This window comes from Camponotus floridanus, unplaced genomic scaffold (genome assembly GCF_003227725.1).
Source record: "Camponotus floridanus strain SB8 unplaced genomic scaffold, Cflo_v7.5 scaffold66, whole genome shotgun sequence".
Classification (NCBI taxonomy): domain Eukaryota; kingdom Metazoa; phylum Arthropoda; class Insecta; order Hymenoptera; family Formicidae; genus Camponotus; species Camponotus floridanus.
Genome location: NW_020229834.1, coordinates 141,370 through 161,780, shown reverse-complemented (window position 1 = coordinate 161,780; position 20,411 = coordinate 141,370). Strand labels below are relative to the sequence as shown.

The window sequence follows — 20,411 nt, the reverse complement described above, 5'->3', positions numbered from 1 at the left end:
AATCTATTTGTTTTCTTTGTTTATTATTTTTTATCTCCATAAATATGTATTTTTGTTCTATTTATCATTTGATCAAAATATTGCTTGGCTTCTACTGGATTTTAAATTAGAAATGGGTAATATTTAAAAGTAAATTAATATTTCAAAAATCTACTTTTGGAAGTCAAAAGATCGAAGATATATTTTTAAAAGTATAAAAACATTAATGAATTATTTTATTTTATTTTTATAAACTTTGTTTTAACCTTAACATATATTATTTATTTTGTAATTTGTATTTCAATTATTTATGAGCAGTTTTTTAAATAAATCTGTAAAAAAAACCGATAAATAGGGCTGGAAAGTCCGTTCGATCACTTTATAATCGACAGTATTGACAGTATAATAAACTTATTTAAATATGAAGAATGCTTATATTTCTTAGATTCGAATCAGATAGTCCTTATTATGAAACAAGATATGATAAGCATCAAACATCACATATGTTATCGTCGTTGTCATCGATATTGTAACGAATATCTTTAAAGTAAAGATAAATTTAATTATAGACAACTATGTAGTATTCTGATATTAATTTCATAAAGACATTTAATACCGATTTTTATTTTGAGACTATAGAAAATCCAAAATTCTATATTATATATATTACCATCATAAAACATAAAAGGAGTTACAAAAAAATTTACAAAGAAAAATAATAGATATCTTTCAAATGTTTTATTTTCTTTTTTTTTAAGGAAGCGTAATTTATTTATCGAAATTATTCGAATTATTTAAAATAAAATAAAATTTAATCATGAGAAACATTGCTAAAAAAATAACTTAAACATATAGAATCATTATTATTGTTATCAATAAACGAAGCACGTGTGATTATAGTGCTTAATGTTGACAAATGTTTCGACCCATTCCGGGTCCTTTTCAATATCACAAATTAATGTTCGAAACGAAGAATTATCAAACAATTTTTCGCAATTTGTTAGAACATTTTAGCGCATTCGCAAAAAGGCGGTCAAATAAAACGAAACATCTAATCGAAAAAGATGCAAAAGGAATAAAAAGAATAACATGAAACGTATGTAAATGCCTGTGTTCCTTCGAGAACACACAAGTCAACGTGGTAGACTATTACACACAAAATTCACACAAAGGGATTCTACAAAATAGCATCATGTGTTTAACAATATATATCTACAATTACGCGGAGGTGAGCGGCCGAAGTTTCATAGACAAGCAGCACTCTTGATTTACATGCGTTGCATGTTATTCTTTTTATTCCTTTTGCACTTTTTTCGATTGCGAACGATTAGATGTTTCGTTTTATTGTATTATTTGACCGCCTTTTTGCGAATGCGCTAAAATGTTCTAACAAATTGCGAAAAGTTGTTTGATAATTCTTCGTTTCGAACATTAATTTGTGACATTGAAAAGGACCCGGAATGGGTCGAAATGATGTTTGTCAACATTAAGCACTGTAATCACACGTGCTTCGTTTTGATTATATTATATTAAATATTTTATACGCACAAAGGATAGCGTTAGGTTCTTGGCTTTCTCCGTTACCATTGATTTATTTCTTGTGAACCTCGATTAATAGTTTGAGTTGAATATCGTATATTTTAATTTTCGAAAATATTACATACATTTATCTATAACGATACACTGCATAGATAATTATAAATAAAAATCGTAAACATTACAATTAGCATGAAATGCTGAAGAAAACATTTTATTTAATCATTTGCGAAGTTATTATTTATATCTAACAATAACTTTCAAAAAAGCAATTATTTAAGCAATTATTTAGATTGGGCAAATCCCACACGATTCTTTCCCAAATCGAATTCAGTGTAATAACGGCCAATAAATACATCGCCTAGAATCCATAGCGGTGAGTTAGATCCTACGAAGCCGCTCGTACATGTCGTGATGCCATACTCTGTATTCTGAAAAATTAAATATACAGAGTGTAAGCTTATATTCTTAAATAATTTATATCAGAAATAACGATCTATGATATATTCACCTTAAGAATATAATTATTACTGTTGAGAGGGAACCTCTTACCACCGAGAATAAAACGAATTATAGGCAACTTATGAATCGTATTGCAATTTACTACATTCTATAAAAAAAGATAATGTAAATTAGTAATTAATAATATATAACGCATATATATTTATTTATATTTTAGTAAGATTTTACTATAGTAATTTTTCTATAGAAAATTATGCCATTATGAAAAGTAATAATTGTTTACTTACTATTATGTTTCCAGAACTATCAGTAGTCTTATTAGCTCCAATATATTTGTTAATAATGTCGATCTCCGATGTTGGTCCAACTATTAGTGACATACCTGTATCAGCAATAGCTTGACAACCACCCATACACAAGGTTCTACCTTTGTTGAATTTAGTTCTAGTTATTCTGACCCTATAACGCGCAAACATTAATAGTTTGTTGGAATATAACCAATATAATTTAAAAAAAAGATGTACCTATCCATTAAAAATTGCCAATATCCTTTCTTAGTAACATCAACATATTTGAAATGACCGGTGTAATAAGCGGGATCGGAACCACCCAATATCAATTCACCACCTACTTTAGCTGAAGGATCTCTATATACATTATATATTCTTTTTAATATTGCAATATATATATATTTTTTTTTATTATATATATATTTGTTAGAAATACTTTTAAATATACTATAAGAAAATACATGCCGATTTAAGTAAAAGCTGAAAACAGGTTGTGGCACTAGTTTTTGTTTAATCAAATTGTAGAAAACAGGCGTTACTCCATCAACAGCTATCGTAGAATAACCCATGCCCAAGATACCATCAAACTCCGCAACAACGAGTGCTAAGACTAACTCGTCAATCGCTTCTGCAAATGTTTGACCCTGAACATTGAGGCCAGCAACCTATAATAAAATTGAAATATTGTCACCGTGCATGAAAAAATAATATAATTGTCTAAGAAATATTTAAATTACGATTATAGTTGTATGTAAAATGGATTATTATTGACTGATTGATTGTTTAATGATGACTCACATTCACTACATCAGTAGATAAGAATCCAGACACACTACCAGAATTAAACGGAATACTAGTAATATCATATTGAAGAGAACATATAGTATTATTCACTTTGTATGTTCTGGACTTTGTACTATCATATTTATTATGTAATGCTGTAAAAAATGATAAATAATATCATAAGTTAAATTTAAAAAAATAATATTTAAAACATCTTAAAAATATATAGATTATTTCATTAAATTAAATCCTTGGTCGAAATATAAGATGTATACACATAAAAAATTATTGCTTTAATTCTTAAATTATCTTTGTGTAGAAAAGCTCATTTTTTTATCTTTAGGAAGTGAATGTAATAATCTAAATAATACAAAAAAGAGGAAAAAAAGATGTTTAGTAGACGATAATATAAGATATGTATATCTAGAGTGTGTGATAATATAAAATGATAATAGAGGATGCCTTTTAGGGATGTATCATTTGAAAAAGAGAGAGAGAGAGAGAGAAGAGAGAAAGAGAGAAATTGTGTGCTTGGTTTTGTAATATTTAAATTATCAATTTTAATTTTGATTTTAATGTTTGAAATTGTTATTCAGCTATTATTGGAATTGCTATTCAAATTTTTTAAAAATTTCCAAAGGAGGGGTCAATAAGACCGTTTTTTGGCCCCCATCAGAATCGCTTTAAACTGTGGCATTTTCTTCCTGCCGATGTATCTTACAACCTCCTATTCTATAAAATTAATTATCTCATTATATTTTTTACTTTGATATTAATCATTTTGAATAATACATTTTATATTTTTTAATTTGATATTAATTATTTGAAATAATAAATTTTTTTTTCATCCTTTTTTAAGCAAAAATATTAACTAGTATACGTACATATAAATAATAAAATATTAGATAAATAATTACATTTATATTACATTTATCATACTAAATATTAATTAATTAATCAATTAATTCGCACTCACCAAGTACATGATAATATATTTTGATAAATATATAAATAAAGTTTACTTCTGCATTGTTTAACAGATATACCTTTAATTGTAAGAGATTGTTGATAATATATATATATATATATATATATATATATATATATATATAGTTATATATATTCTCTTTTCAACATATAATGATGACATAGTATGTTTATCTACAGAATGATGTTAATCATATGAAATTTAATAATTCCTTCTTCTAATTCCTCTTTCAGAATTGTAGAAAAAATAATTCCTTTTTAAGAATTGTAGAAAAAATAATTCAAAATTTTTTGACTTATTGATTAAAAATCGCTATATATTTATATTAGTAATAGTAAATATATATCAATTATCAATCTGTATATATCATATAATTGTAAATTACTTACCGCAAGCAACATTGGCTGTGCTACACAATATAGAGGGTATCCAAAGATTTGAGGAACCAGTATCGAATAATACTTTAAATTGTTGCGGTGGAGTTCCGATAGTAATATTGCCATAGTATTCAGAGTCTAGATAGTTGTATAAAGATTGCGATGAAGGATTACTTTTAGTAAAATTAATTTGTTGCAAGTCGATGCCAATTTTTCTCAAACGTTTTCGAATAGGATCCATCTTGTGCAATTGAATCCTTGAAATAACGTAAAAACATAACAAACATTTTCAGAAAAATATGTCATAAGGAAATTATATGTATAAGTTCAACTGTTGTAGAAATCAGTATAATGCATAAAATCATTACAATGTATACAATATTATAAGTACATTATGTATTAAATTTAATAATTCATTTAATAAATCAGAAATTTTAATAAATCAATGATTTTAGATTATTTGATTTATAAATTGCGTATATATCTAAAATATTAAAATTTAAAATTTAATTAAAGTTTAAAATTATAAATATATAAAGTTTAAAATTATAAATATAGTTCTTAAATTATATCTTAATAAAGTCTGACTTGTAGTTAAAATTCGAATTTGCATGCAGTACACAAGAAAGTAATTTATATGATTGTATTTACTATTAAAAGTGATGTATATTCAAAGAACGTTAAAAGAATAAAAGCAAATTATTATCTATAATTTATTTATTTACGGATTAAAAGATAGTTTAAAACTATATGCTTTGATTACGAATCGCAAAATTCATCTTGATCTCTTATAGAAACGTAATAAAGACAAATTGCGCACTCCATAAATTCGCAGAAAATTTGTTTTTCTGGAATATTCTATCTCTGTTTTTTGTATTATTAAGTAAATACATATTTTTAAATTTATATTTATACTCTATTGAATATTATATTTATATTTTATTAAATAAATATAAATTAAATAATATTTATTGTTTATTATTAAATAAAATTAAATTTTTGTAAAAAGAATTTAATCATAATTGAAACGAAATTGTATTTATGTAGATTTTGCTTTGATTTAAAAAAATCGGATATAGCTACGAGAAAGATTGTTTTCTATAATTTCGAAATTTTATTATACTAATACATAATATGTGCGATACAATATGTATGCTAACCTCTGGAGTTGTGCATCGATCAGCACAAAAAGCGCTGTGGCCATTAAGAAAAGACGAAACATTTCGAATTTTCGTCAACTGAAGCTTCGAATCGTAAAATTTTAAATCTTCAATGTCTTCTGCACTATACAACTGAATGCACAAATAATTAAAGTATAGTCATTAGCACTTTGCTTATTTATATTATTGCACACTGCTTAAGGCGAAAAAAGGAAAGAATTTGGTAATACGACATGCGAAACGTTCGAAAAACTTCCGATAAGTTTATGTCAATCCATCAAAACTAAAGATATGATATTTCGTACGTATTTCGTTAATTAGCGCACAACATACACGTGTATTTAATAAATTATTAAATGTATGTGATTAATGAGAAAAAAGCGATAATCTTTTTGAATATATTTTTTATATCACTTAAACTGACAGCCATACAATAATGAATTTTGCAAATGACTTTTCACTTGAGGGAATAAAAATAATTAGCAACAAACTTTTTTAATTGCTTTCATAATAAAATAATGTACTATTCAGGATTAAAACACAATTACATAGACATTATGTATAAAATCATATTGTGACATGTAAACTGTATCAGTTGCCGATAAAAAAATTTAATTTTTTTTATTGAAACTTGTGTAAATGATAAATTTTAATCAAATTAATGGCGAAAAACACAACGTGATATGATACTTTTTTTAAATTTAATAATGTATGTTGGTTTGGGACTCACAATCAGTTGACTATTTTGAAAAAACTTATTTTGTTATTTTATGTTTTTCTTTTTATTTATGTAAATGAAAAACTGTGCACTCATTTTTTATCTTTATAAATATATGTCTTTTGTCCTATTTATCATTCTTATGAAATATTGTTTGTTTTCAACGGACTTCTGATTAGAGATATGGACAAAATTTCAAAAAGGAATCAATGTGTCAAAAATCGATTAAAAGAAAGGTCGAAAATATAGATAAAAATGTATCTATTATATTAAAAAATATGTGTAGAAATGTCAATTAATTGTCTTATTTTATTTGTAAGTAATATTTATCTTTTAATGAGATCTTAAAATTATATTAATTGTAAAATTTATATTTTATTTTTATTATTTTCATACAGTTTTTTATATTTCACACACACACACACACATATATATATATATATATATATATATATATATATATATAAAATAATTGATAAATAATTTTAAAAATTATATCTTCGAAGATAATGGAGAAAGAATTGTATAAAATCTTATGTCTTCTTAAATCTAAATGTAATATTCTCTATATATTATGTATTGTTTTTGTCTCTTTTGATAAATTAACAATAAAAATCAAAATTGTATGATGCATGTTCAAAGGAAAATGGATATATAAAAAGTAGAAATCCAAAAAAATGATGTAAACATGGGAAATTGTTGAATGCAAATTTAGTTGACAATGTAGTGTTGAAATTCTGTAAAAGAGATAATGTAGACATCTTTAAATTGCTTTATTATTTTATTATAGTTATTATATCATTCTGTTTCTATGTCACTATATTTTTTACAGAATTTTAATATCATATTGTTATCTAAATTTGCATTCAGCTATTTCTCATGTTTACATTACTTTTTTATTTATTTATTTATTTATATCAGTGCTATCAAATATTTTCCAATATTTTCTAAAAAACTAATATTTTTGAAATAAAAACAATATTTTTTAATAATATAATTTTATAATATTTATAAGCGCAATAATATATAACGTTATATCTTGTACATTATAATCTTTTGTAATAAAAGCATTACTAGTCACTTTATTGCTAAATAATAGATGAAAGTTGGCGTCAAAGATAGTTCCGAAGTAGTTTATATACTTCGTTCAAGAGAATCTGATATTCAGATAAGTACAGAACATTTGTATGTTATGTACGATATAGAAGTATGTAATCTCTTGTATGCATCAATCATTCATATAATTATGAAGCATTGAATCAATAAACTTACAAATGATTTACCACTTTGCAGACATTCTTGTCGATTATGCTATATTGCTTTAATGTAAGACATTTTCACACTTTCAATTGGTTCTTTTTATCTATGAAAAAACTTTTATTTCTTTCATATATGTATACATTATGTATATATATATATATATATATATATATACATATATATATATATATATATATATATATATATATATATTAAAGTTGCAACGAATATTCGGCTAACTATTCGATATTCTGTATATTTGACAATATTTGTAAAAGTCCAAATTGAAGGAAATCGTAAATAGTAATAGCACGATTTCATGAAAGAAATAGTAATGGCATGACTTGGCTGAATATTCGATTAAGTACCGAATACCATATACTACTCATAATTCCATAATTTTACTATTTTTTTTAATTTGGACATTTAAAAATATTCGGACGAATAGTGAATTGATATATTAATAGCAATAATATTGCCGAATAGAATTGTAGAATACCGAAAAATATTGCATAGTTAATGCTAAATAGTTAATACCGAATAGTTATAGCCGAATATACGTTGCAACTCTAATGTGTGTGTGTGTGTGTGTGTGTGTGTGTGTGTGTGTGTGTGTGTGTGTGTGTGTGTGTGTGTGTGTGTGTGTGTGTGTGTGTGTGTGTGGTGTGTGTGTGTGTGTGTGTGTGTGTGTGTGTGTGTGTGTGTACGTGTGAAATTATTGAGAAGATATCGCATATATTTTCGTTTTAATTTTCGAATGTATTGCAAATATCTATTTATAACAATACACACCGTATGGATAATTATAATTAAAAATACAACACAATATGCATCAAAAATAATTTTATTTAATTATTTGCGTGATTATCATTTATAATAATGGTATAATAGTGGTTCTTTAAAACAAGGCAATTTTTATTTTGAACGAGCGAATCCTACTCGGTTATTTCCCATATCATATACGGTATAGTAACGGATTAGAAATCTATCTCCCATAATCAGGAAAGGCAAATTAGATGCTTGAAAACCACTGGTACATCTTGGGAAACCAAATATATCTTTATCCTGTAAAAAATTAAACACAATGTGAACTTCATATTCTTAAATAATTTAAACGGAAATTATCAATTCATACTCACTTGAAGAATATATTCGTGATAGGTAAGATTGTATGATACACCATTTATATTAAAATCAATTACAGGCAATTTATCAATCTTATCACAATCCACCTTTGAACAAGAGATAATATTAAATTACTAATTATTAATTTAACAAATATATATATATATATTGTCAAATTTTATGATTTTTTTTACGGCAAAATTATACCAATGTGAAAAATTGTTACTTACACTTCCATCACTATCAGCGTGAATGTCTTTGTTAATGGGATCGATAATCTCTGATGGTCCAACTATTAGTGAAGTACCTGTGTCAGCAATAGCTTGTATGTCTTCAGCCACAAGCTTTCCACCTACTGTGATGCTACAGCACAATAACGTTATAAGAATTTGTTCCAATTTGATCAACGTAATTTAAAAAGTATACCTTTGTAGAGGATATTGCCAATATCCTTTTTTAGAAACATTGACATATGTGAAATTGCCCTCGTAATACTTCGGATCGGAACCACCCAATATCAACTCACCACCCTCCTCGGCTGAAGAGTTTCTATACATAGTGTATATTTTATAGATTATAATATATATTTTTTCTTTAAAACGTTCTTAGACACGTGAGAAGAAAATACAAACGGATTCAGATAAACGCTGAAAACAGGTTCTGATACTAATCCTTGGTTAACTATGTTTAAGAAGACAGGCGTCACTCCATCCACGGATATTTCGGGATAACCCAGGCCCAAGATACCGTCAAACTGTGCAGCAAGAAATGCTATGCCTGGCTCCTTATGGGTTTCTGCGAACGTTTGATTTTTAACAGTGAGACCGGCAACCTATAATTAATAAATCATGACACAAATGTAAAAATATAAATACTTGAGAAATGTTTATAAACTATGATTATAGCTGTAACTGTATTGGATTGTTTCATGATGACTCACAGTCACTACATCAGTAGACAAGGTTCCAGATACCATGCCACTGCCATATTGGATATCGAATGGAGTATTATCATGTGATTTATATGTACTGGATTCACTACTGTCATATTTATGATGGAGTACTAAACAATAATAAGTAATACTACAGGTTAGTTATATGTTGAAGTGATTTTAAAAATAAAGAAATTCTTATTCAAATGTTTGTCCTTAGATACACATGAATACATTTATCGCTTTTACTTTTGAGTTTTTCGAAATTCATTTGTACGTTGAAAAAATAAACGTACAAATTGTATAAATAAATCTGTGCGTGTACAAATTGAAAAGCTTGATTTTATGGTATTTATATGACCAGTTATTTTAATTCCTAAAATTGTATTTGTGCATCTTCTTTAAATGTTCAAAAGATTATGTTTAAAAAAACATAATTAGAGAGAGAGACAGACAGAGAATAGAATTTTATAACATTTGTAATATTTTAATTATAATAATATAATATAATTTTATAACGTTATAATATATGTATATTTTAATTTATAATATTTTAATGTTCACTTTGATTTGATAAAAATTATTTGGAAAAAATTAAGATTTTCTTTAATGTTTTTAATATTATTAACTACAATATGTGCACATGTAAATAATGAAATATCTAATGAATAATAAAATGATAAATATTAACAAATTCATATACAGAGTCATAATTAATTTGCACTCATTAAGTACATATTTCTTAATGAAAAATATCGAGAAGTTACCATTTTTATTTACATAAAATAAAAAAGAAAGTAGTAAAAATAGTAAAAATTGATTGAAATACTAGAATTGTTCTTAATTCGTATTATGTTAGATAAATTGTATATTCGTGAGCTGCGCAATTTAATAAATATTATTATGTATTTTTATGCACAAATTAATTAGTATCCTGTGTAATGATTTTAATATATATATACATATATATATATATATATATATATATATATATATATATATTAAAATACTTACAGCATCCCAAGGAGTAGCATTTTGTTGATGGAACCCAAAGATTTGAGGAACCAGTATCAAATATTACCCTAAAGTGCTGCGGAGGAGTTCCGATAGTGATATTACCATAATATTGAACATCTGCATAATTGGACAAGGGTTCCGCTGAAATATGATTTTGTGTCGAAAGATATTGTTTGAAGTCAATACCCTGTTTCTTCAATATTTTTTGAATAGAATCCTTCTTGTGTAATGGAATCCTTAAAAGAATATGAAGAATATTTTTTTTGTTACATGCATACATCTTTACATATATATATAATGTATAGTTATATTTTTACTTATATATAAAGGACCGACATTTTAAAGAAATATAAGTTGTGAGAAAGCTATATATTTTCTATTGTTATAAAAAATTAATCACTTATAATTACTATAAATGCGTCATATAAATACAATATATATATATAAAAGATTATGTAAACATTATTATATAATAAACTCTAATTAATTATACAGATATTGTTTTTAAATTGTAAAAGATTTATACAATATATATATATATATATATATATATATATATATATATATATACAGGATGGGGCATTTATCTTGAGACAAGATAATATCTCGATTGGAGTCGATTATTTTGAAAAAAGTTTTAGATAAAAGTTGTATGGTTTCAAGGGGGACATAAGATGGTGTTATTAGTTTGATCTTGAAGAGCCACCTGAAGGACACGCGAAGGTCAGCTCCAACTTTTTAAATGGGACACCCTATATGCTTTTGCATATTCTTGTAGCTCATCTCAAGAGCTTTCCAAAACACTATAATTAAGTTAGTTTTCATTAAGTACTTTCCAAGTTATGAGGCTTGAAATCATTTTTTAATTTTACATAAACCGTAAAATATCTTGTAAAATATTCATTTTTCGATTACTTTACCTTAATACTTTTATGTACAAAATAATGAGAGGAATCAATTGGTGTAAAGAAAAGACATAGTTATTTTTAAGAAAAAATATGTAATTGTTAATTGCAAATTACATTTTTTTTTTCGAAACAACTATGAGTTTTCTTTACACCAATTGATTTTTCTCATTATTTTGTACATAAAAGTATTAAGGTAAAATAATCGAAAAATGAATATTTTACAAGATATTTTACGGTTTATGTAAAATTAAAAAATGATTTCAAGCCTCATAACTTGGAAAGTACTTAATGAAAACTAACTTAATTATAGTGTTTTGGAAAGCTCTTGAGATGAGCTACAAGAATATGCAAAAGCATATAGGGTGTCCCATTTAAAAAGTTGGAGCTGACCTTCGCGTGTCCTTCAGGTGGCTCTTCAAGATCAAACTAATAACACCATTTTATGTCCCCCTTGAAACCATACAACTTTTGTTTAAAACTTTTTTCAAAATAATCGACTCCAATCGAGATATTATCTTGTCTCAAGATAAATGCCCCTGTATATATATAAATTATTATTTAATTTATAATTTAATTTTTTAAATTAAGCATTATAATTTAACAATTCCTAATTTTTAATTAAAGATAATATTGCATGCAATCTTATAAAGAAATAATTCAAAGTAAGATGACTTATTATATTAGAAATACGGTATAGAGCATAAGTTAAATATAAAATAGCTCACTAATATAGTTTATTTGCTTACACGTTAGAAAATAATTTACCATTAGAACGCTAAAAATATTGCAAAAAGCATGAACTTTACAGATTTACAAAGAATTATTTTTTTCAAAAATGCTTACTTTTATTTTGTTATTACTAAAGAGGAACAAGAAATTTTATAATAAAATTTCATTCAATTCTGATGAAAACGCAATCGAATTTAAGTAGGTTTTGGAATTCAGAAAGTCGAATCACGAAGAAGATCGAATTTTTATAAATTCAACATTTATTGTACCAATATGTAATGTACACACATAATATAATATATGAACTTACCTTTGGAGTTGTGCGTCAATTAGCGCAAAGAGCGCCACAACCACGAAAAAGCGAAACATATTTTCGAAATTTGTGGCAAATTTCTTTTTGTATGTTATGACTGGATACACAAAAAATAAGTTGAACTCAACTACTAGAGCTCTCGTTTAGCGACATGCGGTGCGGCGTTTATATATACGATCGCGCGCATTTAAAACATCCGGGTTTCTTCGATTAATCAAATTTGATAAATATTTTGTTTAATATTTTTTTCGTTAATTAGCACAAATTGTATTAAAATAAATTATTAAATGTGTGCGTGTTTAATGAGGAAGAGATTAGCATTTCGAAAAAATGGATTATTTATACTGATTAGACAGCCATGCAATAATGAACTTAACAAATGACACTTTGCTCGCAAAAATTAGCATTATAATTATCAATAAGCTCATATCAGCTGCTTTCATAAGCATCGCGCTATTGAAAAATAAGCCGTAATTATGTACAAATTGTATAAATTTACATTAATGACATGATAGCTTTTTGTCAGTTGATGATTAGAAAAGACCGAATTTTTATTCTTATCAAAAACTGTACAAATAATTTTAAAAATTGATGATAAGGTACACAATGCGATGTGACAAGGGAAAATTTTCTATATATTTTGATAAATGTTTTTACTTGGCACACATTTGAGCCTCGTCTTTTTGAAAAACTTTTTATTTATTCTACATATTTTTATTTACTTTAAATTGTACCTTCACTTTCCCTTTTGGTTATTTTTGTTCATATATATGTCTCTTATGTATATATATAAAACTTATGTATATATAACTTATGTATATATATAAAACTTTCATCATTTTTATACATTTATATATTTATACTATATAAAATGTAAAATATACTGTTATATATATATATTTATACTTATTCTATTATCTTATATACTTATCCTATCAATTATACTATCAATTATATCCATGTAATAATATTTATTACATAATAATAATGGATAGATTGTATAATAAGACATATATAGACAGTATCATTGATAAATATTATTATCTTGTTTTATCGTGTAATAACGAAGAAGCAAAGTGTATAATTTATACGACAGCGTGTATGTTTATATTAATGCTATAAAAATTATTTTGGTCTATGTGTAATTTTTGATATTAATTTATTTTTAACAAGAGTGATGTGATAGTAAAAAAAAGTTATTTAGTTTAGTGATATTATAATTGTATTCTAGAAGGATGAGATACTATTTGAACTAATAAACTTAATGTTTTAAAACTTAAAGAAGTCATGAAACTACATCGAATCCTTAAACACTTGCATTAGTGAAAATATATATTATAAATTACTCTTTGTTTGAGAAATGTTTTCGTAGGCCTTTAAAAGCCTTTACTTGTTGTTTAATGAATGTTTTTGTAAGTTTTCAAAAGAAATTAAAGATGTGTGCGCAGTCTTCAAATACGTTTACGTATCTCGTAATCGTTAAGTTTGTTATGAATAATTGTTGAACGTTATGTTATTTTGTATAAGTATAATATTTAATATCAATTTCGAATCCAAGATTGTACACAACTCATGAAATATACCATCTAATGTCCATAACTGCACAGTACATTTTTATTATGTAAGATGTATATTTTAAAAACGTGCTAGAGAAAGTTTTATTTCGCCAAAGCAAATTCCATTCGGTCATTCTCAAATTCAGTGTAGTAATGACCAATAAAAAATAATTTTTTTTTTTAAATAATATAATTTTATAATATTTGGAAGCGCGATAATATATAATGTTTTATCTTGTATGTTATACTCTATTGTAATAAAAGCGTTACTTTGTTATATAATAGACCAGGAAATTGACGTCAAAAATAGTTCTGAGCAAGTTCAAATGTTTTATTGAAGAGAACCTGATATTCAGTCGGATAATTACAGAACAAATATATGTAATGTACGATACAGAGAAGTAATCTCATATATACATATGATCATCCATAAAATTGATAATAATTTATAAATGAAACATTTACTCAATAAATTTGCAAATGTTTTATCATTTTGATATGTTTGCTGCGATTATATTGTATTACTTTTTAATGTAAGACACTTTCATTTAATTCATTGTATCTATGTAAAACTTTTATTTCTTTTATATATATGTATACATTTAGTATATATATATATATATATATATATATATACATTATATATACTAAATATGTATCATATGTATAACGCTTCATTATATAATACTATTTACAAGTTTTCTTAGAACATGTTTAATTTACAAAAGTAAATTTTTTATCAATTAAAAGATGAAATAATTTCTGATTTATAAGTATATTGGTTGTAAATTTTTTAACACAATCTTTTTTTAAAGAGAGAGATGTAACGCAAATTTTGCCTTACTGTTAATATAGTTCTATTTTAATTGATTGCGATACAATGTTCGAAATATGATTATATCAAAATTTAGAGAAATAAATATTGTGAAATTTAAATAAAAATAATTTGAATAGATTTAGTGATTTTTAAGAGTGATGAGTGGAGATATATTGTAAATTATTTCGTTTATAATAAATACTTGCAAGTTTTTAAAGAAAAACTATATATAAATGGCAAAATTCAAATTTAAATAATGTTATATTGTTTTATCTATTAAACAATATTATTATCATATTAGAAACTGTTATATAATAATTATTATAATTATTATTATTAACATCATTATTATGAATTAAAGTATAAAAGCTTAATAAATAAAATATTATTATATTGTGTAGACGAAAAGATTATTTTATTTTAGCAGATTTATTTATATTTGGACATTACAATAGATACATACATACATACATATATATATATATATATATATATATATATCAAATTATTCATGGAAGATATATATGTTTTAATTTTTAAATGTATCACAAATATCCTTTTTAACAGAGAGTACACCGCAGAAATATAATTAAAAATTATCAAATAAGCAATCAAAAGTAATTTTAATTATTTGCGAGGTCATTTATATATATATATAGCAATTAGTCGTTTTCAAAGCGATCAGCTTTTATTTCGAATGAGCGAATCCCACTCGGTTATTTCCCATATCATACTCGCTATAAAAAGGACGCAAAAATACATCGCCAAGAATCCATGCCGGACCATACGCCTGAGATGATTCAGATGAATCAGATCCGCTTGATTGAAAGCCGCTAGAACATATCTCATAGCCATTCTCTTTTTCCTGTAAAAAGTTAAACACAATGTGAACATCTTGTATTCTCATATAATTTAAATGGAAATTACCAATCCATAATACTCACTCGAAGAATATAATCGTTAGGGTAAACAGTGTGTTCAACACCATTCAGAACGAAAGTAATTGGAGGCAATTGGTCAACACTACCACAATCCACCTTTGAACAAAAGATAATATTAAATTATTAGTTAATAATTTAACAAATATATACATATATATTGTATGTATATACATATAATAATAATTAATTTGTTCAGTGTTTTATTTTATGATTTTTTTACTGGAAGACTATACCAATGTGAAAAATTGTTACTTACAAATCCATTCTCGTCAACTCCAATTACTTCGTTAATAAAAGCAATATCATTATCTGGTCCAACTAATAATGAGGTACCTGTGTCAGCAATAGCTTGGGTGTTTTTAGTTATCTCGTAACCAGCCATCAAGACACTAGAACACAATAACGTTATAATTTGTTGCAACTTGATCAATCGTAATTTAGAAAATATACCTATCCATAGTAAATTGCCAGTATCCTTTCTGAGTAACAGGAACGTATGTGAAGTCACCCTCATAATGATTGGGATCTGAACCACCCAATATCAGTTCACTTTTCTCGGCTGAAGAGTCTCTATATATTTTGTATATTTTGTAAATTATAAAATATATTTTATTTAAACATTTTTAGACATGCGCTGTGCGTATGGAAAGAAGATACAAACCGACTCAGATAGAAGCTAAAAATAGGTTGTTCTACTAAGTGTTGTTTAACCATGTTTACGAAGACAGGCGTCACTCCATCCTGGGATATCTCGGGATAACCCATGCCCAAGATACCGTCAAACTCTGAATAAACAAACGTATCACCTGGCTGCTCGACGGCTTCTGCGAATCCTTGATCTTGAACAGGGAGGCCGGCAACCTATAATTAAATCGTGACGTTCAAATGTAAAAAAATACTTGAGAAATGTTTATAAACTGTGAGTGTAACTTGAATTGTTCCATGATGACTTACAGTCACTACATCAGAAGATAGGAATCCAGTTAAACTGCCAGTGCCATACTGGATAGAAAATGGAGTATTAATTGGTTTATATGTACTGGATTTGCTACTGTAATATTTATGATGGTTCACTGCAAGAAATAATGTTACAAGATAAGGATAGTTTTAAAGATAAAGAGATTTTCTTATTCATCTAAATGTTCGTTTGAATTATCCAACATAAATGCATTTATTCGCTTTTGAGTTTCTCGGAACTCGTTTGATACTCGTTGAAAGAATAAAAATAATAAATTGTTTAAATAAGTATATTCATGTGCAAATTATAAAGTTTGGTTTTATTATATTTATACAATCAATTATTTTAATTTTTAAAATTGTATTTGTGCATTTCCTTTAGCCAAAAGATTATATTTGAAAAATATAATCGAGGAAGAAATAGAGAATTTTATAATATTTATAATATTATAACGTGTTCATTTTTTGATTTGATATTATAATATATTCGAAAAGATTAAGATCTTCTTCAATATTTTTAAACAGTAATTTATATTATTAAATATAAGTGAATGTGTAAATAATGAAATATTTAATAAATATTATCTAATGAATATAAATATTAACATATTCATATACTGAATCTTAATTAATTTGCATTCATTACGTACATAATGATATTTCTTGATGAAAAATGTCGAAAAACTTATAATCATTTTTCTTTTTAAAGTAGAAAAGAAAATATAAAATAGAATTGTTCTTATTCATATTTTGTTAAATAAATATATATTCGTGATTTGCACATTTCAATCAATATTGTTATGTATGTTTATATAAGTACAACTTAATTATTATCCTGTATATATATTCTAATACTTACAGCAAGCCTCATCGTCACTTGCGCATTTTGCCGATGGTACCCAAAGATTTGAGGAACCAGTATCAAATAAAACTGAAAACGATTGCGGAGGAGTTCCGATGGTAATGTTACCATAATATTGAGCATCATAATAATTAGACAAAGGTTCTGATCCTCGTACGTCAAAATGAGTTTTTTTCAAGTCAATACCAGCTTTCTTCAAATTTTTTCGAATAGAACTCATCTTGTGCAACGTAATCCTTGAAGTAATACAAAGATCATTTTTTTGTTAAATACATATAATTTTACACACACACACACATACACCCACACACACGCATATATATATATATATATATATATATATATATATATATATATGTGTAATGTATAGTTTACTGACATATAAAGAATAAATTTTAAATAAATATAAATTAAATGACTATGTTCAATTGTTAAAAATCTAAATTATTATACAAACTTTAATTATATTGATATATTTTTTTTTAATTGTAAGATTTATACATTACATATATATTTGAATTATTATTTAATTTATAGTTTAATCTCCTAAATTAAGCATTATAATTTAACAATCTCTGATTTTTAATTAAAAATAATATTGTAATGTGTAGCGTGCAATCTTATAAAGAAACTCAAAATAAGACTTATTTATGTTAGAATTATATAGATATATATAGAAGAAGCATAAGTCAAATAAATGAATAAGAAAAAATAGTTCACTAATATATACAGTTCACCTGCTTATACATTCAGGTTATCATTAGAACGATAAAGATATCGCGATAAAGCAGACAAAAACATGAGCAATTTACAAAGAGTGATTTTTTTTCAAAAATGCTTACTTTTGCTATTCTTTTTTAATAAAAAGAAACAAGAAATTTTATAATAAAATTTCGTCCAATTCTGACGAAAACATAATCGCATTTAGGTAGGTTTTCGATTTCATAAAATCGAATGCAATTACAAGGTAGATCGAACTTTATATATTCAACATTTGTATCGATATGTAATATATATACATAATGTAACATATGAACTTACCTTTGGTACTGCGCGTCGACCAGCGCAAAGAGCGCCACAGCCACCACGAAAAAGCGAAACATATTTTCGGATTTTCTGGCAAATTTCTTTCTGTACGTTGTGTTCGATACACAAAAAATAAGTTGAACTCGACTACTAGAGCTCTTGTTTATCGACATGCAGTACGGCGGTTATATATACGATCGCGCGCATTCCAAACTTCCGGGTTTCCATCAATCAATCAAATGTGATAAATATTTTGTTTAATATTTTATCTTTAATTAGCACAAATTGTATTAAAATAAATTATTAAATGTATACATGATTAATGAGGAAGAGATTAGAGTTTCGGAAAATAAATTATTATGCCAAATAGTCATACAACAACTGAACTTAACTGATGACACTTTGCTTGCAAAAATTAGCATTCTAATTAACAGTAAGCTCATATCAGCTGTTTTCACAATAAAATATTACGCTGTTGGAAACTAAAACATAATTATGTACAAATTATTTCAAAAGTTTATATTAATAACATGCGAATTTTGCTTGGTAATTAAAAAAGATTGATTTTTTTTTTATCGAAAACTAAACAAATAATTAAAAAATTGACGACAAAGTATATAATACGATGTGAAAAGAAAGACAATCAAAGAACGACAAGAAAAAATTTTCTATATACTTTGATGAATGTTTGTTTCGTCCTGAGATACGACTGAGCGATGTACTTTTGAAATATTTTAATTACTCTACATTTTCGTTTTTATTTATTCAAGTAAAAATTGTACATTCACTTCTTTTTTGGTCATTTTTTTCTATATATATGTATGTTTCTTATGTATATGTATATATAAAACTTTTATAATTTTTATACATTTTATGTATTTATACTATATGAAATATAAAATATACTAATGTTATATACGTTAATACTGCTATATACCAAATATATATAAAGAAAAAATATATATATATATACATATATATATATATATATATATGAAATTACTGTTATATATTTTATACTTATTCGATTATCCTATATACTTATTTTCTCAATTATACTATCGATATAATGTATTGGTATTATTGATGACTATTATTATTATCAAGGTATAAATAATTATACGTAGAAACGACTCAACTAGCACAAATTAATTCTTTATTATTCAAATATACGACGTTTCGACCATTTGGTTGTGGTCCTTTTCAAGTATAAATTTCAATAAAGTTGGTCGATATTGTAGATAAAGAATGCAATTAACAATTACATTTTTTTTTTAAACAACTATGTGTTTTCTTTACACCAATTGATTCCTCTCATTATTTTTTACATAAAATTATTAAGGTAAGATAATCGAAAAATGAATATTTTACTAGATATTTTCTGGTTTATGCAAAATTAAGAAATGATTTCAAGCCTCATAACTGATTGAACTGTACTCAATGAAGAAATACTTTATTATAGTGTTTTGGAAAGCTCTCGAGATAAGGTACATAAATATGTAATAAAAAATAGGGGATTCCATTTAAGAAATTGACGATGATCTTCACGTGACTTTTAAATGACTCTCCCATGTCAAATCATTGCCACTATCTGATGGCCCCCTTCAAGCCATACAACTTTTGTTTGAAACATTTCTTTCTAAAGTGCATAGTTTATGAAATATATTCGACCGGTC

General features: G+C 25.4%; 2 protein-coding genes across 2 annotated transcripts; both read right to left on the bottom strand.

The window, feature by feature from the left end:
• Positions 1–1,590: 1,590 nt before the first annotated feature.
• On the bottom strand, positions 1,591–5,767 carry LOC105257595 (lysosomal aspartic protease). Its single transcript, XM_011268328.3, has 8 exons — positions 5,576–5,767; positions 4,428–4,672; positions 3,066–3,205; positions 2,733–2,932; positions 2,502–2,624; positions 2,265–2,436; positions 2,027–2,125; positions 1,591–1,946 (listed from the first exon to the last, which is right to left on the bottom strand). The coding sequence occupies exons 1-8, from the start codon at positions 5,635–5,637 to the stop codon at positions 1,800–1,802; spliced, it is 1,188 nt and encodes a 395-aa protein (XP_011266630.1). The 5' UTR covers positions 5,638–5,767; the 3' UTR covers positions 1,591–1,799.
• Positions 5,768–8,379: 2,612 nt separating this feature from the next.
• Positions 8,380–18,943, bottom strand: LOC105257597. The gene is made up of 16 exons (XM_025413378.1): positions 18,751–18,943; positions 17,707–17,945; positions 16,845–16,963; positions 16,552–16,751; positions 16,341–16,460; positions 16,147–16,279; positions 15,894–15,986; positions 15,641–15,814; positions 12,574–12,716; positions 10,624–10,862; positions 9,619–9,740; positions 9,311–9,510; positions 9,105–9,227; positions 8,909–9,041; positions 8,693–8,785; positions 8,380–8,618 (listed from the first exon to the last, which is right to left on the bottom strand). Exons 1-16 carry the CDS (start codon positions 18,906–18,908, stop codon positions 8,469–8,471), a joined length of 2,439 nt encoding a protein of 812 aa, XP_025269163.1. The 5' UTR covers positions 18,909–18,943; the 3' UTR covers positions 8,380–8,468.
• Between the last annotated feature and the right edge of the window lie 1,468 nt (positions 18,944–20,411).